Source organism: Hermetia illucens, chromosome 1, assembly GCF_905115235.1.
Source record: "Hermetia illucens chromosome 1, iHerIll2.2.curated.20191125, whole genome shotgun sequence".
Classification (NCBI taxonomy): domain Eukaryota; kingdom Metazoa; phylum Arthropoda; class Insecta; order Diptera; family Stratiomyidae; genus Hermetia; species Hermetia illucens.
In genome coordinates, this window is record NC_051849.1 from 31,086,697 (window position 1) to 31,112,323 (window position 25,627).

The 25,627-nt window shown below is 41.0% G+C and overlaps 1 protein-coding gene across 6 annotated transcripts in view; it reads right to left on the bottom strand.

Annotated features, from left to right (window-relative positions):
- LOC119647714 (guanine nucleotide exchange factor DBS) overlaps positions 1-25,627 on the bottom strand; it is a 302,166-nt gene that overhangs the window by 115,403 nt on the left and 161,136 nt on the right. For 5 of the 6 annotated variants that reach the window (XM_038048815.1, XM_038048844.1, XM_038048851.1 and 2 more), the window contains exon 14: positions 7,090-7,107. The exons of the other annotated variant lie outside the window; for it this stretch is intronic. In XM_038048815.1, coding sequence (XP_037904743.1) covers positions 7,090-7,107 — 18 coding nt within the window. The remainder of the gene's footprint in view (positions 1-7,089; positions 7,108-25,627) is intronic. 6 annotated transcript variants of the gene reach the window in all.

The following is a 25,627-nucleotide window of genomic DNA, read 5'->3' on the forward strand; positions in this document are numbered from 1 at the left end:
ATGGTATCTTATGCTTGCGAAAATGTGCTTTTGATTTGGTCGCTGCAACAAAATAACGACCCAAATCACATACAATACCACAAAGGGCTCTGGTAGTATGTGCTGAGCCAAGTGATTTTGAACTCTAAATAGGTTGCAATGCGAACGCTGAACATATTCGTTGAAAAATGTTAGGATTGATTAGAGAATGGCTGGTACTAAACAAGGACTCACATCCAGGCCACCTTTAGTACGAATTTATTTGGACTATTACGGGCGAGCATACTGCAGCATGAAGACAGAATCCTAGGAAAATGGTTTTCTGGTGGAATCCAGAAAGAAAAGAAAAAACTCAGGAAGTCAACCAGATGAATTTTGAATCGCGATTGTAAAGATTGATTACGCAACAGAAACTTATAACGTGAATATAAGAGACTTTTAAGAAGTTTCAAACGGGACTCCTTTTGGACATAATGTTAGAAACTGGAATGCAAAGTAAAGACTTCGAGACTGTGCAACCGATCAAACTTTCTTAGAAAACCGGATGATACTTTCACGAAGTTCAAAGTTGAGTCAGTGCACACTCTCTTGTGATTACGTACCCAAGATATTTCTCCCAATCTACTATTCGCAAGAAGAAAACTTCGGGAAATTTAGCGTAACAACATTATATTAAATGTCTGGAGAAACGAATTGCGTCTCACATTCGCGAGAAGGCGATAAAGTGGTATCCATTAATTAAAAAAATGCCTACCGGAGAAAAATTCTGTGAGTCTGCTATCCATTCATTTGCTTCCAGGATAAGGAGTGCGCGATGGGGGTGTTGGTGAACACTGAATGTGATTTCGACCGTGCGCCTTTCAAGGAACTTTAGGTTATTGCCAGAGAACATGATGTTGATAATACTTTAGTCAAGTGGATCTACGCTATCCTAAGGCAAAGATTGAAGCGACTAAATGCTGTCCCCTAAGGAGCTTTACTACCACCAGTTTTGTGCACTATATTGATTGATTCATTGTTCTGAAGTGCAAGAACTGCCAATACACGCTCAATCGTCTGCGGATGATAAAAGGCAACGGTTTTCAGATTTTCTTTCATATAAAGACAGTCTGAAGCGCAAAGAAAACTGGGACCGATGAGAATAATGGTAAGTAGGATATGTTGAGGTTACTACCCTGGTGGCTCAAAAACAGAACAATGTCCTGGAACTAAATTTACCTCTCAGATAAAAATGAAAAGTGGACGTTTTCTTTGCGACAATATACAACGGTCTTTCAAGATGAAGTAAATGCTATCGTAAGAACGATAACCTGGGTGTTTGTTGAGCGGTTGATGGACAGGTGCGTCACAATCTGGGGCGGTAGCCAAAAATTTCAAGGGGGTTAAGCAGTCCCTTGATCTTCTCTTGCTCTTGCTTTTCTCGATATACTCTTCTTTTCCCTCCAAAGATAAGGTTGAAAGTTAAACTGTACCTTGTGATATGAAAACAGCTCCACGTTGAGGCGTCCTGGCTTTCTTGGCGGGGTAATCGTTACAATTTTTTTTCGATAGAATTAGTATTTGGAAAGCTTTACATATTGTATGCACCAAGGGGTGGAGTGACCGTCACGCAGGGTTAAAACAGAGAGTCATTGCAATTCGTTACAAGCGTCGGACCTCATAATTTGCATATGCCCAATGAAAGGTCATATCAATAACTGCAGTCGTTTCCGAATAAAAGAAGTGATAGCCAGACAGTAATCCGACTCTAATAAGATAATAACAATTAAAATCTTGCATCTTTACCTTCTTAAATTCCCCGCATATCATATTTCATGTTTGACTGACGAAATATTTAAGCGGCGAATTAAAGCGGATAACGATTGAACCCTTTGTCAACAGTCTCATCTTCTTCACGTCCCAATTTAACATTCAAATTGATAATCATAAATATTATCTAGTTATGAATTCCTATCACGTAACTAGAATAATGAAACACTACAAACTTTTACTCATATTTCTTCGGATCACGTTTGTATTCTCACCAATTTCCAACTTCTCTTCCTATGCGGTGCATCGAGCAGTTTGTCTGTTATTTTCAGAAATTCGTGTCAAGTTTATATGATCAAGTAACCTCCTTTAAGATATAATACAAGGCACCGCGCCAAGATGCGACCAGATGTTATCATTATACTTTTGAATTATTGTATATACATAGAAGTGTACCGCAAATATCATAAAACAGATTATTCAGACTGCGGTTAACAGGGTTCCGAAAGAGCCACAAACCAACAAAACGTGGTTAGTATCTGAATATATATGTTAATAGCAGCAAGTGACGATGAGTTTCATGTCCGTAAAATGTATCTTTCATTTACAAACTATTATGGGAGTACACATGTAGCGCATTGACATTAAGATAAATAACAATAATTTCCTGAAAATATCTAAACCCACAAAAGATATTTGGGGAAATTTAGTTGAGCGAGAAATGAGGAAACACCATAACCATTAAAAATAAGTAATAGTAATATAATTTGTAATTGGATAGAGCACAAATGACACGAAAAAAAGATTGCGAATATTAACTTCTATCATACTTTTTCCGAATTTCAGAAGATAGAGGGAAGAGACAACCATAGTTTGATAGTTAAATTACTATAACGCCAGTCCAACTTAGCACTTGAGACCATGCACATTGAGGATGTGAGGAAAATGCAAATATTGCTGAAGCGGTCAACATTATCAACTCGGAAAATTCTAGATAAATGAATCCGTTTGTAACCTGTAACTTATTCTAGTTCAGGAAAACTGCTTCAAATGGCAGGATGGAGAATCAAAATGCCAATTTGATTGACGAGACTTAAGGTAGAAATGGACAACGCCGCCTTAGTAAGGATATGAAATAAACTTCAAGAACTAGGTCTAAACCAGAGCCCTTCCCGAAAAGTAATATTTCACACTACGAATGCAAGAATAGGGTTAGCAAAAAACAGCAAATATTTCTTCCTTAGATTACCACCTATACCACAAAAACTTATGTGAAGTTGGCCGACTGAAGCCAAGTTTTCAAATATCCGCTTTAATCATAAGTTAGCTATTCTATTCACATCAGCATCTCACACAGTTTCTAAAAGCTTCTTTGACCAGGGCTCATTAGCGAATCTAACATTTTTCTAAATACAAACATCCTGAAGAAGCTAAGTCATTGTGACTTCGAATTTATCACTGACTAACCGCAGTCAACAGAGATCCTGGAGATAAAGCATCAACAAATGATCTTCACAATCACCTGAAGAACGTTATCATAAATACGGCCACAAACATACTTGGCCCCAGCCGCAAAAGGAGTCGGAACGGCTGGTTTGACGATGAATGTAAACTAGCTACGGAACGGAAGAATGCCGCATACCAAGTAATGTTGCATTCTCAAGGAACGCGGGCACGCGCAGAGAGGTATCTCTAACTCAGGCGAGCGGAGAAGCGACTTCACAGACAAAAAAAGGAAGCCTAGCAGAACCAAAAAGTCTGTGATCTAGAAAAGTAAAGGGAGCAAACGCACCATCCGCGCAAGTTTTACCAATAAGTCAGCAGGATGAAGCCTTATACACCTCGATGCTCATCCTGCCGAGATAAAGAGGGAAATCTGATTTCCGGAAGAATGGGCATATTGGAGCGATGGGTTGAGTACTTTGATGAGCTACTGAACAACCAGAATATCGGCGAGTTGGAGGTCCCGCTAACTGAAGACGACGGATAAATAATGCCACCACCAATTATAGAAGGAACAGTCCGTGCAATTCATGAGCTTCAAAATCATAAGTCGCTAGCAGTCGACGGAATTACACCTGAATTGGTTAAATATGGAGGCGACCAGTTACACCAAGTGGTTCATCAACTTGTGCTCAAGGTATGGGACAGCGAATCAATGCCTGACGATTGGCAACGAGGCATTATCTGTCTCATACATAAAAAGGGAGATATCACACAGTGCTGCAATTGTAAAGGTATCACGTTGCTGAGTACCATCTATAAGATATTCTCCGCTATCTTGCTAGGCCGGATAGCCCCATACGTCCAGATCATCATTGGTCCATACCAAAGAGGCTTCACTCCAGGCAAATCAGCAACAGATCAGATTTTCTCTCTGCGGCAAGCGATGGAAAAACTGTTGGAATATGGACAACAGTTGCACCATCTCTTCATCGACTTTAAAGCCGCCTATGAAAGCATAGCCAGGGTAAAACTGTACACCGCCATGAGAGAATTCGATATCCCGACGAAATTGATAAGACTGACTAGGCTGATCCTGATCAATGTGCGAGGCCAGATAAAAGCATCAAGATCACTCTCAAGACCATTCGACATCAACAACGGTCTATGACAAGGGGCTGCCTTATCATGCATCCTCTGTAATCTGGCTCTCAAGAAAGTGATCCGTGATGCTGAGGTAAATGCAAGAGATACGATCCTCTTCAAGTCCACCCAGCTACTGGCCTATGCTGACGATAACCACATCATGGGAAGCACCACCCGAGACTTACAAACTGCCTTCATCCAGATCGAGCAGGCGGTGATTGGCGCGAGATCTTGGATTGCACATCAATGAAGGCAAGACAAAGTATATGGTGCAACGTCAGCATCAGAAACCAACCAACCTACAACATCAAACCGTACTAGTCAAACGGGAAGAATAAAGACAGGAGACTACAACTTTGAGACTGTTGATAATTTCTCCTATCTAGGGTCGAAAATCACAACCGATAACAGTTACGATGAGGAAATCCGCGGACGATTGTTGTCAGCCAACAGAGCCTATTTCAGCTTACAAAAACTGTTCCGCTCGAAACGTCTCACCATAGGGTCAAAGTTCTTACTGTTCAAGACAATGATCTTGCCAGTACTCATGTATTCCTCGGAAATTTGGGTTCTTAGCAAGAATAATTGCGAACTCTTGGCCGCGTTCGAGAGAAGAATCCCCTGAAGAATTTGTGGCCCCCTACATGAGGATGGACGATTCCGTAGACTACATAACGACGAAATCTATGAGCGATACCATGACCATCAAGTTGTGGATAAAACCCGGCTCAATAGGTCACGGTGGGCGAGTCACTTGATCCGTATGGATGAGGAAAGTCTATAAGGGCAATATCTGTGGTAGAAAAAGAAGACGAGGAAGACCCTTCCTAAGATGGAGCGATGGCGTAGGTCAGGACGCCAGACAGCTTTTAGGGATATCGAATTGGTGGACCTCGGTGCAAAACCGGGATGTCTGGAGCTCCTTATTAAGGCAGGCCTAGACCCGATTGTTGCGCCGTTGATGATGATGAATATCAAAAATAGGAACAGCTTGAAAAGATACATTAAGTATTGTTCTCTATCATTTGATACCCCACACGAAGTCCGGAATGGCGAACATCTTGAGGTATACTAACCAAGGAACGGCAAGGAGAGTCATAGTTGAAAGGTGGGATAGAATGAGGATTGCGAATACAGGCGAAAACGCGTGCAACCGTGTAAGTTTAGAAGCCTAGCTGGAAACAAAGTTGAGAGAATAATGAATTTCTATCTGACACACCAAAAATGAATTCTTAAGCCAGTGTAGAGTACCTTGCATAGGTGCACTGTGTGGAAAGCTAAAGAATGCTGGACCGTGAACCTAACGAATGTGCGGATTTCGCAAAGAACGTCAATGTTGAGGTGCATTGGATAACCATCTGGGATATGAACCGACAAGTTTTGCCATTTTCCTTTGGGTTTTTGAGGAAGCTCCGTCTTCATAGTTGACCGTAGTCAACCCGGATGGTCATCCTGGCACCCCAACAGGGTCCTTACACATAATATGCAAAATTGTAGTATGTTTATGTGATCCGATTGGTTTTCGAACTAAAATGGTGATTTTGACATTATTAAAATTATATCCGTAGTCATTAATTACATAAAAATTACATTAATTATCAATCCAAATTTCGGCATTTATTATCTCCTATTTTTAACGACAAAGCACGTTGGACTGGAAACCGACCAAATATCTATTGCACGCTTAATTTCAAAACTTTTGTGTTCACTGATATTCCCAAAAACATAAACGAAGCCTAATTGATTAGCAGTCATAAATTTCTGAAAATAAGGATTTGTCTTTTGTATTCTAAACATTTTTATAAATTCATTTTGTTTAAATGAATACGAAATTTTAAATGTCGAGGTCGTGAAGAACCGTCAGGTTCCACATATAAACTAAATTAATTTTGGGGACTATCACTGCCACTTTAGCTTTATAGCTAAAAAATACATTTTATTGTGTTTATGAAGGTCGTCAAGAGTTACTATCATATGCATATATTTAGATTGAAAACGTAAATTTCTTGTCAAAATTGAGAAAATATACATATATAATAGCGGTAGTGTCGCCAATCGAGAAAGAACTTTTCTCGAATTAATTCAGAGAGTCAATTGCTTCCGCTGACTTAAAATTAGATGAGAATGCATAAAAATCTGTACTTTTCTCTAAAGAAATCTTTTCTGTAGAAAAAAATTTCTCTCCTTTCCAATTTATATTTTCCATTTGTCCGTTTCCGATTGCCTAAATTAAGTCATCCGAACTAAAAGTATCCATATGTGTCCATATACATGTGGTTTCATTCGAGACCAATTTCATTCAATAAATTTACCGGAAACTACTTTCTAATTAAATTGCTCCGTACCAAGAAGCCATGGTTGCGACTCATCATTAGAAGTAATAACATTAGCAATAACACAATTAGGTACAAGACAAAAGTTACGAAGTCATGTCAGATTGTACGCACAAATGTACGTAGATACCAACTCACAAATATATCAGTTATGATGACAATATCATTTTCACCTGTCGCTTTTGTTTGCAGCACGTTCAGCGGATCTTTAGATATATTATACTTTTGAAAGTGAGGATAGGCGCAAGGTCACGCAGTATAGGCACGAGAAACGTGTTCAGCCATAACTAGATAAGATTAGTTGAATTATGTATGGTTTCAAGTATGTAGATGAGGGAAAAACTCGAGTTCTAATTTCTCTCAATTTGAGGCGGATTTCTAACGTTTGTGTGATAAAAATTACATTCAATTCAAAGATATGTACAACATGTTGGCTTACCCAAATTGTGGTGTCATTCTGAAAGTGGAGGAAACAATACGTTTTAATCCTTCATTTCAGTGGTATGCAGAGCACGTTTAATAATGTGATTTATCTTCATATTTCTCAAAGAATACATATGTACATATGATAAGTATGAATTGTCATCTTTCTTATCGTCTCAGGTGAAAATAAGATCCAAAAGGCTTTAAGATTTAGTTGATTCCATAACGATTACAATTTTAGATAGCAGCACTTTTGCGGGTAAAATGTTAACATGGAGCGTCACGTTGATTTTTGGATATTCTTTCACAATATTTTCAGTAAATTATGATAGAACCATTTTCATATTTTTTACCCGTTCCCTCGGAAATTTTCAGTACAACTTGGTCGCCTTTCTTTCCGGTATAGTATTTATCTGACGACATAGTCTTAACTTTTAGTCAAAATTATGGTGTGGCATACTGGGACTCCACAAAAGTTTAACTTCATAGCTCTAGATTAGAAACTGTTGCTCAAGAAGAATTTCATATTAGTGAAAGATACTATAATAATAATAGTAACTCCGCCGAAGCCGGTCCCAAGCGCGGTTATGAAAGGAGGAGGGATGGATAGCTTCAGTCTGAATGGCTGTACGCCACCGCAGCGTCTCAGGAGGTTGGTGAGGAAAGTGCAGGAACCTTGCAGTCTTGCAGATTACTCACTAAGGAAGCTATCTCAACACCTGGCAGCTAGGGATAAAATGCACCACCAAAAATGAGAACAAGGAGAAATTTAAGGTCCGGTACGGATAACCGGCGGGAGTGGTCTGACTTGGTGACTGGGTCGGGCTCTCGTAATGGACAGCACGGCACCGAAACCGCTAGTCGTGGGGCGGTTCGACGTCTAGGCGCCACGACGACCAGGAGCACAGCTCCGCCTGCTACAGCTGTTTCGCCACAATCTGTAGTGACCATTTCAGCAGGTTCGCGTAGGAAGCGGATGAAATGGACTGAAGAAATGAACCTCTTCATCATCCGCTCCTACTACGAAATAACGGCGGGGGCAGGTACAACATCTTACCGCCCCTTGTTGCAACAGAGATTCGTCGAGCGTTTCCCGCAATTCGCGCACGTGACTGTGCAGTGAGTCGTAGACCAGTACCGCTTTATTACTCGCAGCGACACAATCCCGGCCACCATCAGGGAGCGTGTTCGACTTGAAGTCATCGGGGAAACTGGTGACCGAGTGTCGATGGGGGCAGAGGCGGCGGCATCAACAACACCACGCCGTACTGCAGGCAACAGGTTCAGTACTCGCCGAAGCACTCTTCTCCACCGTCCAGCTGAGGTTTCCGCTGAGGTTCGGGACGAATTCCAAAGAGCATAGAATTCTCGGATATGGATCCTTTGCATAGACCAGGTATTCCCAGGCTCTATGCATCTCCAGCAACTCCGGGAATTCTATCTCAAATCAATGATGAGATTGCATCTCGACTGTGTGCTGATATGTCGCTGCTGCAACTACAATCACTTGTGTATTGTGGTGCAGTTACGGCTATCAGATTGCACGGTCAGAAGATTCGCTTTCGTGTTATTGGTTTGAGTGACAAAAGAGATCCACCATGGAAAATTCGTCTAGAACGTCGGCGGGACTCACTAAGGCAGGACATTGCTAGACTGATTCAGATCAGCACTGGCAATGCCAGCCGACAGGTGAGAAACAAAGTGCAGAGGGTTTACCGGAACTATGCCATCCCCTGTGAGACACCCGTAGTTGAAATTCTGGACACACTAAAACAGAAACTTTCTGTCATATGCAGTCGGTTACGACGGTATGGCGAAAGTTATTCCAGACGTGTCCAGAATGCAACATACGCGAGGAACCAGCGGAGCTTTTTCAGATCTCTCAACGAATCCCAACAGAGCGCCCAGACAATACAGTTCTCGGTGACGGAAGCGAAAGAGTATTGGGGTGGACTTTTGGGAGTTACCTGCCCAGCATGCTGAGTGAATCACCGCCGAAGGCACCCGCCATGCCAATACACCTGGCATGAATTTTGCGGATGTTACCGAAGAGGAAGTTCGACGAGCCATAAACAGCTCGAAGAACTGGAGGGGCCCAGGTCTGGATCGGGTGCAGAATTTCTGGTATAAGAAATTTACCAGCGTACACAGTCGGTTGGCACACAGTATAAATGAGGTCATGAGTCGGCCGGAGGAATTTCCACCTTTCCTCACTGCGGGGATTACCTACCTTATCCCTAAGAAGGACACAGTGCAGGACCCCGCAGACACAAGACCGATCACTTGCTTACCAACCCTCTACAAATTCATCACGTCCATTATTAGTGGAAGGATCAATGCGCACCTCGAGACCAACAACATTCTGTCCGAGGAGCAGAAGGGCTGCCGAGTTGGGTCAAGGGGTTGCAAAGAGCAACTCATTATCGACTCGGTAGTTGTAGGACAAGCAACTAGAGGCCAAAGAAACCTCTTCAGTTGCTATATCGATTATGCCAAGGCTTTCGACAGCGTTCCGCATACCTGGCTAATCGATATCCTACATCTGTATCGCATTAATCCAAAACTAATAAAGTTTTTGGCGGCAGTCATGGAAGGGTGGCATACCACCTTATCAGTCCGTACATCTGAGGGTGCTAATACCTCAGAGCCCATCCGTCTACGGAGGAGCATCTTTCAGGGGGATTCGTTGAGTCCCCTTTGGTTTTGTATGGCACTGAACCTCCTTTCATGGCTACTGAATGATGCTAGAGGGCATGGTTTTGCAATAAAGTATGGCCTACGTGTTAAGTGCGAACTGACACACTTGATGTACCTAGATGACATCAAGCTGTATGCTGGTATTGACAGCCATCTTAGAAGTCTGTTGCGAATAATAGACATGTTCAGCCGTGATATTCGGATGGAGTTTGGATTAGACAAGTGTCGAATCCAAGCCATCCGCAAAGGTCATCACGAGCCGCATGCCGGACACAGCATTGGTGACCTCCACATCGAAGCTATGACCGAGACAGACTTCTACAAGTACCTAGGAATTCTGCAAGGAACCCATGCTCGAGTTGGTGATCTGAAGGAAGCTCTGCTGTCTGAATTCCTGCGACGTGTAAAGCTGGTGCTGAAATCGCATCTCTCGGGGAAGAATAAAATAAGCGCGTTGAATGTATTCGCTATCCCTTCACTGGCCTATGCATTCGGAATATTGCGGTGGACGAAGACCGACCTGGAAAACGTCCAGCGGCGGATACGGACAACTATGTCCAAATTCCGAATGCATCAACCAAAGTCTGCCGTGGAGCGGATGAACCTGCCTCGTGACATCGGAGGTAGGGGCGTGGTTGACATGGTGGCACAACATCATCGCCAAGTCGACTCGCTGCCCGCTTATTTTTACAGCAAAGAGCAGGCGAGTCCCTTGCATGCGGCTGTCTGTAAGGCAGACTGTGGACTGACTCCACTTAACTTGAAGGATCGATCTTTCAATCCTCTGAGTGGGGTGAAGTCGGACCAAGAGCGGATCGATGAATGGAAGTCGAAGGCAATGCACGGTAAACACGTGAATTCTCTTTGGCAGCCATTTGTCGATTTGCATTTGTCGAACAGATGGCTGTGTGCTGGGGAGCTCTTTGCTGAGACGGAGGGGTTCATGTGTGCCATTCAGGATGGCGTGGTCGCCACCCGAGCTTATAAAAAGCTCATCATGAAAGAACGGGTGGAGAAGGACCAGTGCAGAATGTGTGGTTCGGCGTTAGAGACGTTGGACCATCCCATTTCTGGCTGTACTGTTATGGCACCGGTGCAATACATCACCAGGCATAATGCTGTATGTAAGGTTATTCATCAAAACCTTGCATATAAGCATGGGCTGATCACGGGAACATGTCCGGTTTACCGATATGAGCCGCAAGCAGTACTTGATAGTTCTGCTTACAGCATGTATTGGGACCGGCAAGTTCTGACTGATCGCCATACCGCACACAACAAGCCTGACGTACTGTTAGTTGACAAGACGGGTCGCCCCGCGTATATTATTGATGTTGCTATCCCCCATAATAGCAACATTGGACGGAAATACGTGGAGAAGAAGGTGAACTATGAGCCATTGGCTCGGGAAATCAAAGAAATTTGGCGTCTCGAGCGGTTGGTTGTAGTTCCCATAATATTGTCAGCTACAGGTATTGTACCTAAATCCCTAACAGCTTCCCTTGATGTCCTGTGACTTTCGCACAGTCTGGTTTAAACCATGCAGAAGTACACCATTCTGCATACGTGCTCGATGTTGCGGGGAGTATTCGACGGATTCTCCCATTGACCTACCACCGGCCACCACCACCAGTGCCCCTTTAGTTTTTAAGTAGGTAGGATCGTCCGAGCCTAAATGCTTGGCACTTAGTAGCACTAAAGGTAAAATCCGGCATCTGCCGAGATTGTGATAACTCGGAAATAAAAAGTTTTTAGTAATTAAAATTCAACCCCGTTTCCGTCGCTTGTAGTAATTTTTAATTCGACATAGCTAGCGTATCGTAATGTTCGTCTACGACAAATTCTTCGCTACATAGCTTTTCCGTACTATCACCAGCTTAAAATCGCCAAAGATTACAGTATACGTCTCTCTTTCTCTCTCTGTTATCCCAACCAACTCCTTGTAAGTAAATGAACACTCCATAAGCGCAAATAGGATTCTCTGAATTGGGGGCGGAGGTTAGTACTTGAATGCGAAACTCATCTCCTTGTTACTTTGGCTTTCAAGTACTAACCCCGTCACCAATTCAAAGAAGCTTATTTGTGCTGGTGCGTCACCTGGTTTAATAAATATATTAATAATAGCAGTTGAAATTGATCCGCTACCTGGAGGTAGGCGGCAATATCATATTAATTCCGAATTCAAACACCTCATTCCTTCAAACATTTCGTCATTCTCGACATTCAACTTACCGATCGAACCATTCGACCACCGCTACAACGAGAACAAGATTTGCGGAACGCCATCTAGCGGCTAATAAACTAATCGCTCAAATTGAAACACTCCCAACCCCAATACCTAGTAAACTATTTGACCAGTGGAAGAATTTAGGAAATGATTACTTAGTCCGAATTGACACCATCAATCCCCCCGTACATCCTATTCCAAAAAGGCAAACGTGTTACTGTTTAGTGGAAGCGAATCACTACATTATCCAAATGCTTAACAAAGACATTGAAGCATCCAGCCAGACTGAACTGATCCACACCCCTCTTCCAAACGAACTCATTAGTTCAATCCCTTAAATATACTTCGGCAACAGAACAACAAAAACAGAAGTCCCATAATCCCTTAAAATGCACGTTATTTAGTCATTGTTTTTAGAACGTCCATTTTCCATCGAGCTGGAAGAAAATTTCCTTGATCTGCATAGCTACATGCCTAACTGTCAATCTCTTTTTCCAGCCAACATTTTCAAGCAGGCAATTAAAATAATGATTGATGAGCACTACGATAAAAACAACACTATTACGATTTTCCGATTCCAAAATCAAACAGCTCACTCTATCCTGAAAATCGACATTACATTTATTCCGAATTAATTGTAGGATATAATATCCTAGCTCGAAGAGGGTTCCATTGCAATCGTGATGAGTGACCTGAATGTGAAGATAAAACTTCGATAGCACTTTTCTCAAACATCTGATTAAGAAATACGGTCCTGATGCTCATCCACGACGGCGAGCAATTTAATGGATAAGAGGGTCATTTCACTATGATACTTAACCGTATAATCCACTCACAAAATGGCTATTCCGGATACTCTAGTAACTATCATCAGAGCGACATATAATAGCGCAAAATATGAGAGGAAAATTTTGAAGGAATTTGAAGTCGACAGCAGAGTCCGACGTGGTTGCTTTCCGTCACCGATATTGTTTTTTCTTCGCTGATAAGATGACATTCTACAAGCTGCTTTTGTTGGAGACCTAGACTATGGTTACAATGTCTGCTTGCTCTTTCACTGAGTCACAAACCTTGGTCAAATGGCTCTAGATTTGGGGGAAAAGACGAAGAGATTCGGATATTTTCAGTCCAATAGCAACAAAAGGAGAGTGACAACTCCATTGCTGACGATGCCATGCAGTGAAATTTACCATCTCAAAATGGCCGATAAGTAAGTCGTGGCGAAGAAGAGTCGATGAACAGTGGAAGTTTAAACTAAGCCTCACCTAACTAAATATAGCAAATATTGACCTTTTGACAGTTTCATGTACTTATAAGCTAAGTCTTCTCTACTGTGCTCAGCGGGGACATCCTTGGTTCCTAATTTCTACCTTGCCAAGTAATTGTCTAGTTAGCTTGACGCTCTGAGTTTGGGTTCAGAATGCACTCAAAGTCTTCCCTGATGATCGTAAAATTCGACTGAAAAGGATAGAAATTTGTGGGCTAGCTACCTACAAATTTCGAAACTTTACTGCTACCGAAACGTCAACACCGCTTCATACCGCAGACCTTTGGCTATCGAAAAGGATGATTGATCTCCGGAATACGCACACGTTCCTCACAATGTTATCGAGCGCCCTAGAATGCTGTCTTTTCAAAAACTATCGAGAATTCCAGTGATGTAAACCAGCCATTCTGGGGCTAAGCGAAGTAAAATTTTGGGAATCTGAAGAATACTCCTTCCCACCCTGTGGCAATGTGTTTTCTTCCCCTGCTAAGCCAAGTGCTAGAAGATGCGAATCCGGTGTCGGATTGATATTGAAGGCTACTGGCGGTCTCTGACAGGATTCTGATTGCAAGTTCCGGTCCAAGTTAAAAAGTATCACATCTGTACATAAACATATAAACAATTAGACACAGTTCAAAGGAGGCTTCCCAAAAGTGACATTGTGATCGTGATGGATGATCTGAATGTCAAGGTGGGCTCTGACTACGCCTTGCTCGGACATGTAATGTTCCTCCTCTTGTGAATGAAATGGCTAGTCCCGGTAACATGCGGATACGGAGCTTTCCCAGATCTCCTATTTCCACTCGTACGGAAATCTTGCGAATCCAGAGAGTGGAAGAAGGGGATGGTCGTATAGATTCCAACAAAGGGCACATGTTTTGAGTATCGTTGAAGGGGATTGGAGGGATATCTGCATGCTCCCAGTCGTCGCGAAGAGAATAGATAAAATAATCCTGGAACGTAGCTTGATCGAGAGAGAAAGCAGGCTGGTTCCCGTGCTGTATCCGCCTGCATTAATCACTTCAACACGCTACGTGGAAATTAGCTCTCCGCTTCACCTGCTTTTTATCAATCGAGAAGGCTTTCGGCAGCGTGAATGTGGAGTTTACCCAGTTATTAATCAAATATCAATATATTATATTATGTAGCTATTATCAATCGAAATGTCATATGTTGCATCGAGGTAGAATCTCAGAGGAAGTTGAGGTCCAAAGCGCCACTCCGCCAGGGTTGCATCTTTTGACCGATATTATGTCTTCTTACCGGTGACGTTCTTCATGCAGTCTTGTCCAGAGGACGTAAAGAATCGTCAATGGATGATGATATTTTTCTCAAACACCTCGACTACGCTGATGGCGTCTCTTTGCTCTCTCACCGAGTAATGAGCCTTGGCCAATTGGCTCTGGAAAAAGAGACAATAGATTCAGGCTGAAGATTAACACCAAAGCAAGCAAGGTCATCACACTCTCTCTATGTGCATTAATGAACAGAACATCGAAGGCTTTGATTAATTTGTATATCTGGGAAATGTGCTTTCTGCCGATAGTGGAACCGAATTGGATGTTGGCCGACGCAACATCTAAAATCTGGTAATCCAGTTATCTCAACACCACGATTAAGTTGAGACTGTTCTATGCTAATATTCCAGTGTTGCTTTATGAAAGCAGCACATGGAAAGTGATCTTGCACTGTTACTCAAAAGCTCTAAGCCTTTGGGAATACCTGCCTGCAGTAGGTCCTTGAGATACGTTAACCTGATACTATTTTGAATAAAAAACGTGGTCGGCGAACAGGGCGTTACCCGTGGACTATGTGATAAGAAAGTGGAAATGAATAGATCACACATTAAGGAGGGGCGGCAATTGTATTGCTGACTACACCATTCAGTGGAATCCATTTTCCCAAGATGGTTGACGACTGGATCGCCCCAAAAGCAGGACATTAGAGGCAGAATGCTGACGTCTCATGAAGTCCTGGTAGGAGTCGAGACGCATTTCCCCATCCCCCGGAATGACTACCATACACATTCTCTTTAAGAGTTCTGCATCGATGTTGTAAGAACCTGAATTAATTGGCATATAGTTAAGTTAATCGGGCTGAATGCAAACCCCATGGATTGTTGTTGAAATACCAATGTAAGTCCTATTCTCTGCGTAGAAAAAACAGAGAAATTCAGAAACTTATAGAACGATTTTATTATAGTTATTTACAAGGAAACCCTCACTAGCTAAAGTAACAGAAAAATAATAAGTTTACTTTTGCAGTTTCAATTTAATTGCAGTTTCAGATATGATTCTCTTATGTGAAACATGTATATTATAATACTAGAATATCTTGTTCCTTCTTCCAGTTTTTTATAGAATGACCCCTGTTAATAATCGTTGCTTAGGCCCCATTATTTATTGCTTAGAGATTTAAGCTATCCACAGCAATTTAACGAATCTCCAAAATGAACAGATCTTGCACGCCAAAAACATTAGGGAACCTTCGTATTTTTGCAATTATTTGAGGATTTATGGTTTTGAGGCTGGGCTGACCTCTCATCCACAGTATTCTTCTCTTAACTAGAAACGAAGAAATCCCCAATTGAAATCATGTTTTCGACCCAATGTAATTCTGTTAATTATAGTGGAAATTGCAGAAAACTTTTCTGTTTTGTTATTTTTATTATGCCTCTGCAGATTGTTGCTCAAGTAGATAAAGTAAAAGTTTAAGAAGATGTGAGAATGACCATTATATCAAAGAGTTATCATCATATTTTGAGATTTTTCGATGAAATAGTCGCTGAGAGAGGAGCTTGTGACACGCTTAGTGTGCCCTTTTCTACCCTTTACTCTCTCTTCTCCACAAGCATTTTCCACAATAAACTTCGCTTCGGAAAGTATTAATCAAACACATTTAATCTCCTAATTGACAAAATTATTAGAAAAAAATTTGTACACCCTCTCCTACATGTATGAGGAAGTACCCTAAGGGCAACACATTGTACCATTTGTTTAATGTGCGGCACTTCATAGTTTCAAGATTCTTGACAAATTTCGCACCAGTGGATCTAAACGTCTGTGAATAATTTGTGTGTAATACCCAGACAGTGTAATACCGTTTTGTTTAACACAAAACCTTAAAAATAGGTTAGGTTACGGAGTATGGAGTTTTCGCAAATTGTGCAAGCTTCAGAACGGGCAATGGATGCAGCCAACAAAACATCTTGTATGCTCGAAAATGTAGAAAAACTTCTCCTCAAATTCGTACAATGTAGACTCATCAACAGTGCATATGTAAGTACATTCAAAAACTAAAGAGAGTTCACCCACCTTTGGAGAACATTATCTCCAAATCAAGCTCAAAGTTCATGGCGCCACTTTCTACGTATCAACCTCTTCCATGTTCAGGCTCACCTTTGAATTTAACTGTTGAGATTCAATACCAAACATGGAAGCTGCAATTCTTTTCATGTCTTCCACTTCCTCGATAGTTACCTACGTACAAACCGACCAGATAGAATCTATACTGCGCCGTTAGAGCAATGCGGTAGTGAAAAACCCGTGGTAATCGTGGATATCTGGTAATAAATCTATAACCAAAATTGAGATTTGTGCATGCTGGTAGCTTTACCGTCGCGTAATTTGTCGTCTCCTTGTGAACTTGGCTACATAACAAAACAAAACAATGGCCAATTTTCTATAAGTATAGTATCTGACGGAATGAGAAAGTAATTTCTAAAGTGTTCGACTAATAGCAGTAACCACACAAAACAAAGAAGATACATTAGCAGCAGAGAACTGTCTGCACATACCATATCTGGCTGGATGTATGCACCTAAATAACACGAAGATCGGAAATCTGTATTGTCATGATTTTCACTTTTACTCGACGGGATTATCTAGATAAATAGTTACTTGTTAGTCACCGTGCCCACGTTAGTTTGGATGTTCTGCGGAACGTTTGTATTTTTTTGCATATGTATGGCATTGGGTAAAGATTTAACCCATTCATCGGGTTTCTCAGACTGATTTCTCACATAATACTTTTCCTCCTAATCAATTTATTCTTTGCGTTATTGTTGTGTTTACTGTTATTGGGAAACACTTTCTTCGGCAAAGTAATTAAGTTGTAGATATAATAAGCTCAAATTTAGTACGCAGCGAATTTTGGACAATAGAACTCTTAGAAATCGATCAAACGAATTTTCTTTCCAACCAAGGAAATTCTTTTAAAAGATAAAGCTACTTAGATTGGAACATAGAGTGCATGTTCATTTTAAGTGAGGATATTATTAGGAATTTTGCAGCCTCATTTCTGACTGCTACCGTGGAAATTTGTTCAAAGGATGGCAAACCGTCAGAGGGACAATATACCAGAAGCACCTGTGGAAAAGAAAATTGGAATCTTGACCGAACCCAAGATTTGATTATCCACGTTTTCGTAATGGGGTTCTCCATTTAGAGTGCACGAAGGAGGCTTACCTTATCCTACCAGTCCTGGAAGGATGACATAGGACATGATCCCAATGCTTGGTAAACAAAACGCGAGCATGGATCTTGATCATTGAAGACTAAAAAACGTTTATGGGTTTTGTCTCATATCTGAATGCGCTTCTCCATAATGGGTCTACGCACGGAGAATAGAGCGTATATTAACAGAATCCCTGTATGGAGACTCGCGCTGATGAAATGGCTACTGGCTAAATCCTACCTGTTAGAACCTTCTCCTATAGAAGAAAAGAAAGCTAGTGACAGTCCGATATCAGTTTGCGAAATCAAATCTATGCTGACCGAACACCACGGAGTAGTGAAGGCGCTAAATCGAAAACAGGAGAATAATTTGCATGAAAAGATGAGACCCTTTATGGATAAGTACATGGGCACTATTATACCATCAATTTCGATCATAAGGAGACCGCGTTTTTGATGGTAGAATGTGAGGAAAACTGGTGTCATCAACCCCCCGGGGGGCCACGGTCTTTTAGGCTGAAGTGTATGTGATCGACGAGCGGTTGAGGTGCAGGCGCATTGCAATCTCCAATAATAACCAAATAGGGGTTGAGCAGTACCTTCGTCTCTTCAAAAATTGTTCAGGAATGTATGTGTTGTCAGAACTTTCCTTGGTATTGAGATCTCTCAGGATAATCGATATATACCACAAACCTTAGGAGGATTGCATTTAGTTCCTCAAAGACCTATAATTATGCAATAAAACTTGCCCAAATTTGATTTTCTGAATATAAGAGGATGCACATGGAACCCACTATCTTAAGATATGAACCGTTTAGAATCTTCGATTTTCTGGTCATGAATGCAAATAAGGAAAGTCCGATAGCCTGGTAGAGTGCAAATTTTGCTTCAATTGGTATTTATCTTCAGTTCGACTATTTTTTCTTCCTTCTCCGGATCTAGAGCCAATTGGACGAGATTTATGAGTTTAATAGACAGCAAGCAGATATCATCAGCCTGATCATGTAGTAGGAAGAATGGCGTGGTTATATCCTCCAAATTCTCGAAAGCAGAGAAAAAGTATTGGTATCAGACTGCATCCTTAGTTTACTCTGCTTTGTGCATCAAATTCCTTCGAGATTTCATCCCGATACAACAGACATTTTGCGCAATAATATATCATGCGGATAACACCTATTCGTTTGGACCACTCCAGATTCACTCGCTTTTGGTTTCATTAAATGCTTAGTCGAATGCGCTGAAAAGGAGGTGAAGTCTGAGTTACACTGTCCGAAAAGAGCAAATGTAGTCAAGATAGTCAGAACGGGAGGTAGATTGCTGCCTGCCAGGTTCTCGAAGATTTCTTTAATACGTTTTAGGAATACAGTGGAATCTCGATAGTTCGTACATAGATTATTCGTTTATCTGGCTAATTCGTATAAATTTGCCAGTCTCCTGAGTTAATTTTTTTTAAATTACTCCCGATAATTGGTAATCCCGATATCGAATTGTCAGTCCCTTGACCACACGAATTCTCGGGATTCTACTGTATTATTTTTGTCACAACAGAGTAGCAATATGCTTATACCACGTACTCAAGCAGAGTTTCCCATATTTAGGCTCCCAGGATTTCCACGAAAGCTTTGCAAAGCAAGTTGGAATACCGGAAGCTGGACACTTCGGGTATAAAGGTTTTGATTTTGACATACTATGTTGTGAACATTGAAGTATTCTAATAAGGTATATTCAGTAAAGAAGTCGTAAAGCCCCCAGGAAAGATAAATTCATTTTTATTTGAAAGAGCAGTCTCTATCGGCATTTTGCGTATCTGCAGTGTAAGCATAATCCCACGGTCCTCTTTCGACACGGATTGTTTTGGAAACTACCATCGGAGCTCCGCCGTGGCTAGCTCAGGCTCAGTATTCAAACCTATGGATAGGAGGCCTATCTAACACCTCTGACGCAACCAAGGAGTACGGCCCCCGAGTTGTACAACGTAACTTTACGCTTGAGCCCCCATGATATGGGTGCAATCAGAAAAACCATGAAACATTCGCTTGCAGCATAACTTCACTGGATATTATACAACTGACAATTGTGGTGAAGTGCTCCTTCCACTTGGCAAAGTGCTCGTCATAGAAGATGAGAAATCGAACATAAATTTGTTGACTGGACTGATGGAAGACTTGTGGCTAAAAGCAGGTTCTTTCATCTAATTGGAAGAAATCGTTGTCATTTGTGGTAACTCCCCCTTCCTTGAGCAGTGCAATAATGAAGTCAATTTCAACTTTCAACACTTCCCGCGATCTGTCACGATACCAGAGCTCTAACTAATCACCTTAATCTTCACTCGCAGCAATCTGCTTTCGTGCTCCCGTAGTCTCATGACACCCCATCGGGATGTGATTAGAAACTTAAGTAATTCTAGGGAAAATTCCACTTTTATGGCAGCTCAGTACTCATCAATATTCTCTAGCAAACTGTACAAAGTATGCGATACCTGATCAGTAAGACAATTCTCCTACTACTGAACAATACAACAGGAGCAAATGCGGTCACAACATGTCAACGAAGGCAAGCAGCCATCAAACGATAATATGACTCGGCGACGATATCACCCATACTATTGATATATTCCTTATTTTGAACATTTGAAGCAGAATGTTATCAGCATAAGTTCTAAATCCGGTTCTCAGGGGGGCGTATCATGTGATTCTCGTAAGCATTATTACGATTCCGGATTTACTCTCGTTTCGTACAGGTTTTCCAGAATACAATAGCATAGCACCGCAAAAAGTCGAGTAGCGCTCTCCAGATATTGGGGCATACCAGGCTGTCAAATATCCAAGTTCTGCAAGAAATATAGTCGAAAAAGTTAACCTCAATAGCAGAGGCAATTTACCTTCTTTGAAGCGATTTGTAACACCGTGAATCCGTATAGAATCCATCCGTTGTTACCCATTTGGATTTAAAATTCTCTAGCACTTCCTACGGCCCCTAGCAAGAGATACCCTGATATGGCTTTCATCACAACGAATTACTCCTCTATTATATAATAAAGCCCAATTGGATATACGCTTACATCGTTTGATGGCCGAGGTTGAAATTTTCTAACAGAAGCTATGCCACCCTCGAAGTCTTCGGAATTACGATTGTCGTGGTGAAGAAGCTCAGTAAAGAAGATCCTCTAGATGGTAAACCTGAAGCTAACGTCTAATTAAAACCCCAAATTAAGGTGTGACTTTTGTGCTAGAGGCTGAATGGTTACAAGGTTTAAAATGCGACTGTAAACGGTGAATTCTAGGTACCAAACAATCGATATCGACTTACTTTCCCTTCTAAAGCAAATACCATAGTAATTATGATAAAACTGAATGAGGAGGTAACTCCGACCACATTGATGGAGAACTGTCTAAATTCAGATTCTCCATTCATCCATTTGGGACCGATCCAATTGGCGCCCACTCCTTAACACACGAGCCGAAGCAGACCTCCTTTGTCACCCCTCTTGGTCCCAGACTCCAGTTGATGCCACCTGCTGAAGCTAAGGTCTTACCCACTTCCCGGTAAATTGCCTTCTGGTAAAACAATGCCTCTGGGCAAACCTTCTTCAACTGAACCGCCTCCGGGCATATCACAACCACTGGATTGTGCCAAGGTTGAGATGAAAGGATGGTTCGAGGCATCCGAAACTGCCCAGATGGCAGCAAAGAGGGCTCGTATCGTCTTCATTTGTAGTCAAAGCTATCGAGGCCGATATATGTATCTTGTGTGATTACATCAACCCATTCGGTTACCATAGTGAGCGGTGATAACTACTTAGAAGGAAACTTTGGCAATAAACCCACTTTCTTAAACGTGGTCAGGCGGGAGGTCATTGATATCACGGTGGCATCCCCTGACATGGCGGTTCTCATCAGAGACTGGATAATATCGAGCCCTGTCACGCTCTCAGATCGCAAGCGGATTGATTTCGTAATGGACATGGATTCACCATTTCAGAATCCGTGAAAGACAGATTGGCAACGTACAAAACAGTGCTGAGCGCTCAAGTCACGATCCCCAGAAAGTGCGCCAAATTTATTGCTGGAATCGAAAGAACAACGAAGATGATCACAACCAACATGGGAAACACTTTCTAAGAGAACTGCCAAAGACCAAAGAAGAACACCATGGCGGAATTCGGATTTGGCAAAACAAAGTAGAACGACAAAGGGCACGTCTCAAGCAAGCTCTGAGTTAAATTCAACTCAGCTGTTGAGTGAAATTGCTACAAGGAGGCTCAGAAAGATCTAAAGAAGAACATAAGATCGGCAGTAGACTCCTCTATTACATACAACGGCAAACCATCTACTTGAAACGCACTTGTTCTGCGAAAAGACTAACGAATACCAGAAAGGCAATAATAAAAAAGCAATATGCCCTAGCTATATTCGTGATCATCCAAGGTAACTTCAGGTGGCTCTGATGCCTGCCGATCATATGCTCTTCAGATTTGATTTTGAGAAGACATACTGTGTCGTGAACATCGAAAGAGAAGAATGGTAGAGGGATGGCCACGAGTCTTTTGGCCCTACAGACTTAATAATTTTCACCGACGAGACAGTGACGGAAGACGGCTAAGGCTCAGGGATGTTCTCGGAAAATTCAATTATGGAAGAATGTTTGCCATAAAAATGGCGGGGTCGCACCATTCGAATCTGTTCCGAAAGTCGGGCAGCGTTATTATCATTAAATAGCAATACAATACGAAGGATGTTGGGGTGGACTTGTCACCAACTGCTGCTGAAATTTGGGCGACTGAACAAAACATTCGTGATGTAGGTGTCAGGGCACTTGAATATCGTTGTCAATGGGGAGGCTCGCACACTAGTTCACCAAGCGTCTAGATCAATTCTGTTAATGCGACCCTATGCCTTAAACTACCACGTGGAAAAAGATTTGGGTGGTAACCAATGTGAGGGAGAGGAAGAAACGTCCCTGAATTTTATATGCAGCTGCCCACCATCCTCAGATTTCAGATGAAGATACTTCAGTATGGTTTTCTTCACTGAAGAATCTGCAGAGAGTGTGCTGAAGACGTTCTTTGATTCGCAAAAGCCTGGGTACACCGCAGGCGGGAGGCTATTGAATCGGTGATTTTAGGGGATAATACAATGGGCCTAATAAAACGCCTCAGTGCTTGGAGCTGCAGGTCCCCCCAACTAACAACGGACATAATAATTTTCACCGACGCTGGTGGAAAGAGAGTTAAATCACCGAATGTTTTCTGATACCCCAACTATGAAACTGACCCAGCTCCCCAATAAAACAACGCCTGTCTATATGAGGTCCTAGTATTCGAATTTGCTCCGACAGTCAACAGTCAGCAATAGATATCAACACCATACTGAATCACTTAGGGTTAAACTGCCATCAGTCAGGAAAAAAATTAATTCAACGAAAGGTCCTTAATGTGCGCGAAAAGGACATTTGAATATCGCTGGCAATTAGAAGGTTGACGCAAAAGTGGCCTGCGTAAAGTTGGAATCAGACAATCTTTTTGGCGTTATGCCATTTACTGTTTAGTCTGCTCTGTGAGATAAGGTTGCAAGAGTTCGCGTAACCAAATAAAGAAATTTGGACTCATGTTGTCAGGTGAAATCTTTGTTAAAACAATTTTGCGGCGTTTGTGTTGCCCTTTATGAAAGTAAGAATTTTAATTGGATAGGGCTGCATAAACTACCACACCACACACAAATCGGGGTGGTGGTTTGGCTATAAGTGCCAATGTGAGGCCAACGAGGAGAGACATGCTGCAGCCTGGCTCAATCAAAATGCTCAAGAGACCATCTAAATAGGCGTTTCAGGGGACAGCCCAATGGGCCTAGTATATAAAACCTGAGTATTTGGAACTGAGGTTTCCTAATTTCTAAACTTATGATATCTACCGCAACATCCGTATCCTATGAACTGTTTATCGACAATATAAGCCATAAATCATTTCCAAACAAGAGCCCAATTAGTATTTATTATTGTTAAGTATTTTTTTATACAGACTGAACGCAAAATCCGTGAAGACAGCAGCACAAAACTGTAATTTCCCAAGAAGTATAATTTAATTATGCATGCTCCTAGTTATTCATTGATTATATGTACATATGTAAATGTGAATTTAAAAAAATAATATTTTCACAGAGATTAAAACATCAAGAAGGTACTTTTTATGGCTAAACATGTTGAACATCAGTTATAATGTCTGCTCACATAGTGGCCCAATTTCTTCTTTATTTCCAAAAATGTACGACCAGAGATTCACCATATCAGAACCTGTACTTCACACAGCTTTAAGCCGCTCTATTTAAATTTCATGCTACATTATGAATTTCAACGGCTTCGGATTTCTGGTCAAATTAGAGCAACTATGCGTAGTATATTTTGCATAATAATCTTGTAAACAGGTTCAGATGGAGTTTTTTTGGAATATAATGAAATTATGTTGGGTGAATGTAGGTGAATTGTAAAATGCCTTTTGTCAGTTTATGATTGACGGGTATTGAATTCAGTACTTGGGATAAGTATTGTGAAAAAAATAACCCAAATTGCAGATAGTAAATCGCAGAGTTTCTCACGCACTGTTGCAAAAAGTGTCTATTATACTTCCCATGGTTCCGATATATAATTAACCTTCCAAAAAGCGAAAATGTCATAAATTCTATGGAAACGATCAATGCATTCATTAAGACGAGTTTAGCTTATTGCTCCATAGTAGAAACAATCAGATGTTAATCATGCTCTCTATTTATAATCTAATTCATACAATAATCATTTATAATTACAGAAGTTTATAAACGAGTATGTTCGCTGTTTTCGTGTCACCCCAAAGTATTTATTTAGCTAATTTTTGCTATTTGCTTGTTATGTCACTTCCGGATGATAAAAAATAGATTCTGCAAAAACTTTTGATTGTTTTTGAATTAGAGTTAAAACAAAACTACAACGGATGCAGCAAGTTACAAAACTATTTCATGTAACCCAACTCTGTCGTTTCAGATAATAAGGTGAGTTCCAATCATCGTCGTTACCATCGCCAATCTGACGTTTGTATATTATATAAATTGGAAATATACATCCGACTTAAACTGTTGCATGAATATTAATATTCTTCTGATGGCCAAGACCGCATATATAGCCTTATTTTTTGGTTTAAATAAGGGGACATTCCTAAGTATGGTGTGAGTGAATGAACTGCGAATGTATCTTTAATATGCAAAAGATATTCGATTGGAAAAATATCAATACAAAGGAAAGTGTTACCTTGTAATACGATTGATTTTTGTTATGGAAATAGCAAATATTAATTGAGTTGGGGCTAAAGATAGATACAACAGTCAGGAAAAACCATAGATGCAACAGTTTTAAACAAAAATGAAAATGGAACAAACTATTACTACTAACTTAGTGCAAATATCCGAAGATACGAGTAATTATTTCAACTGATTAGTGCAACAACTGCACCGAAGCAAATTGTTTACAAATATGTCCACTTTGATTCGAAGAAGCGGACTATTCATTTTATCTCATATCAATTACAGAGATTTTGAATTTTATTTTCAAAGATATCAGTATGAATAGTACTGTGTAGAGACGTGCAAAATATCACCTTAGTATGTGATGTGATATCACATCACGTTTTAAAAAAGTGTAATATCACAAACATCAGCTTTCATTACTGTACCTATGCATGGGATATTATATTACAAACATCACATTACACTCGACACTTCATGTTATTAATTATACTTGTCACGAAAGTGATATTTACCCCGAGTTTATCATTTTCATATGGAATGCATTCCTGATTACAAATATTTAGTTTGTAGTGACCGCGGCTTCGCGACGGGAGCGGTATCTCCTTCGGCTCTTTCTTAATTAATTTGCTTAAATAATG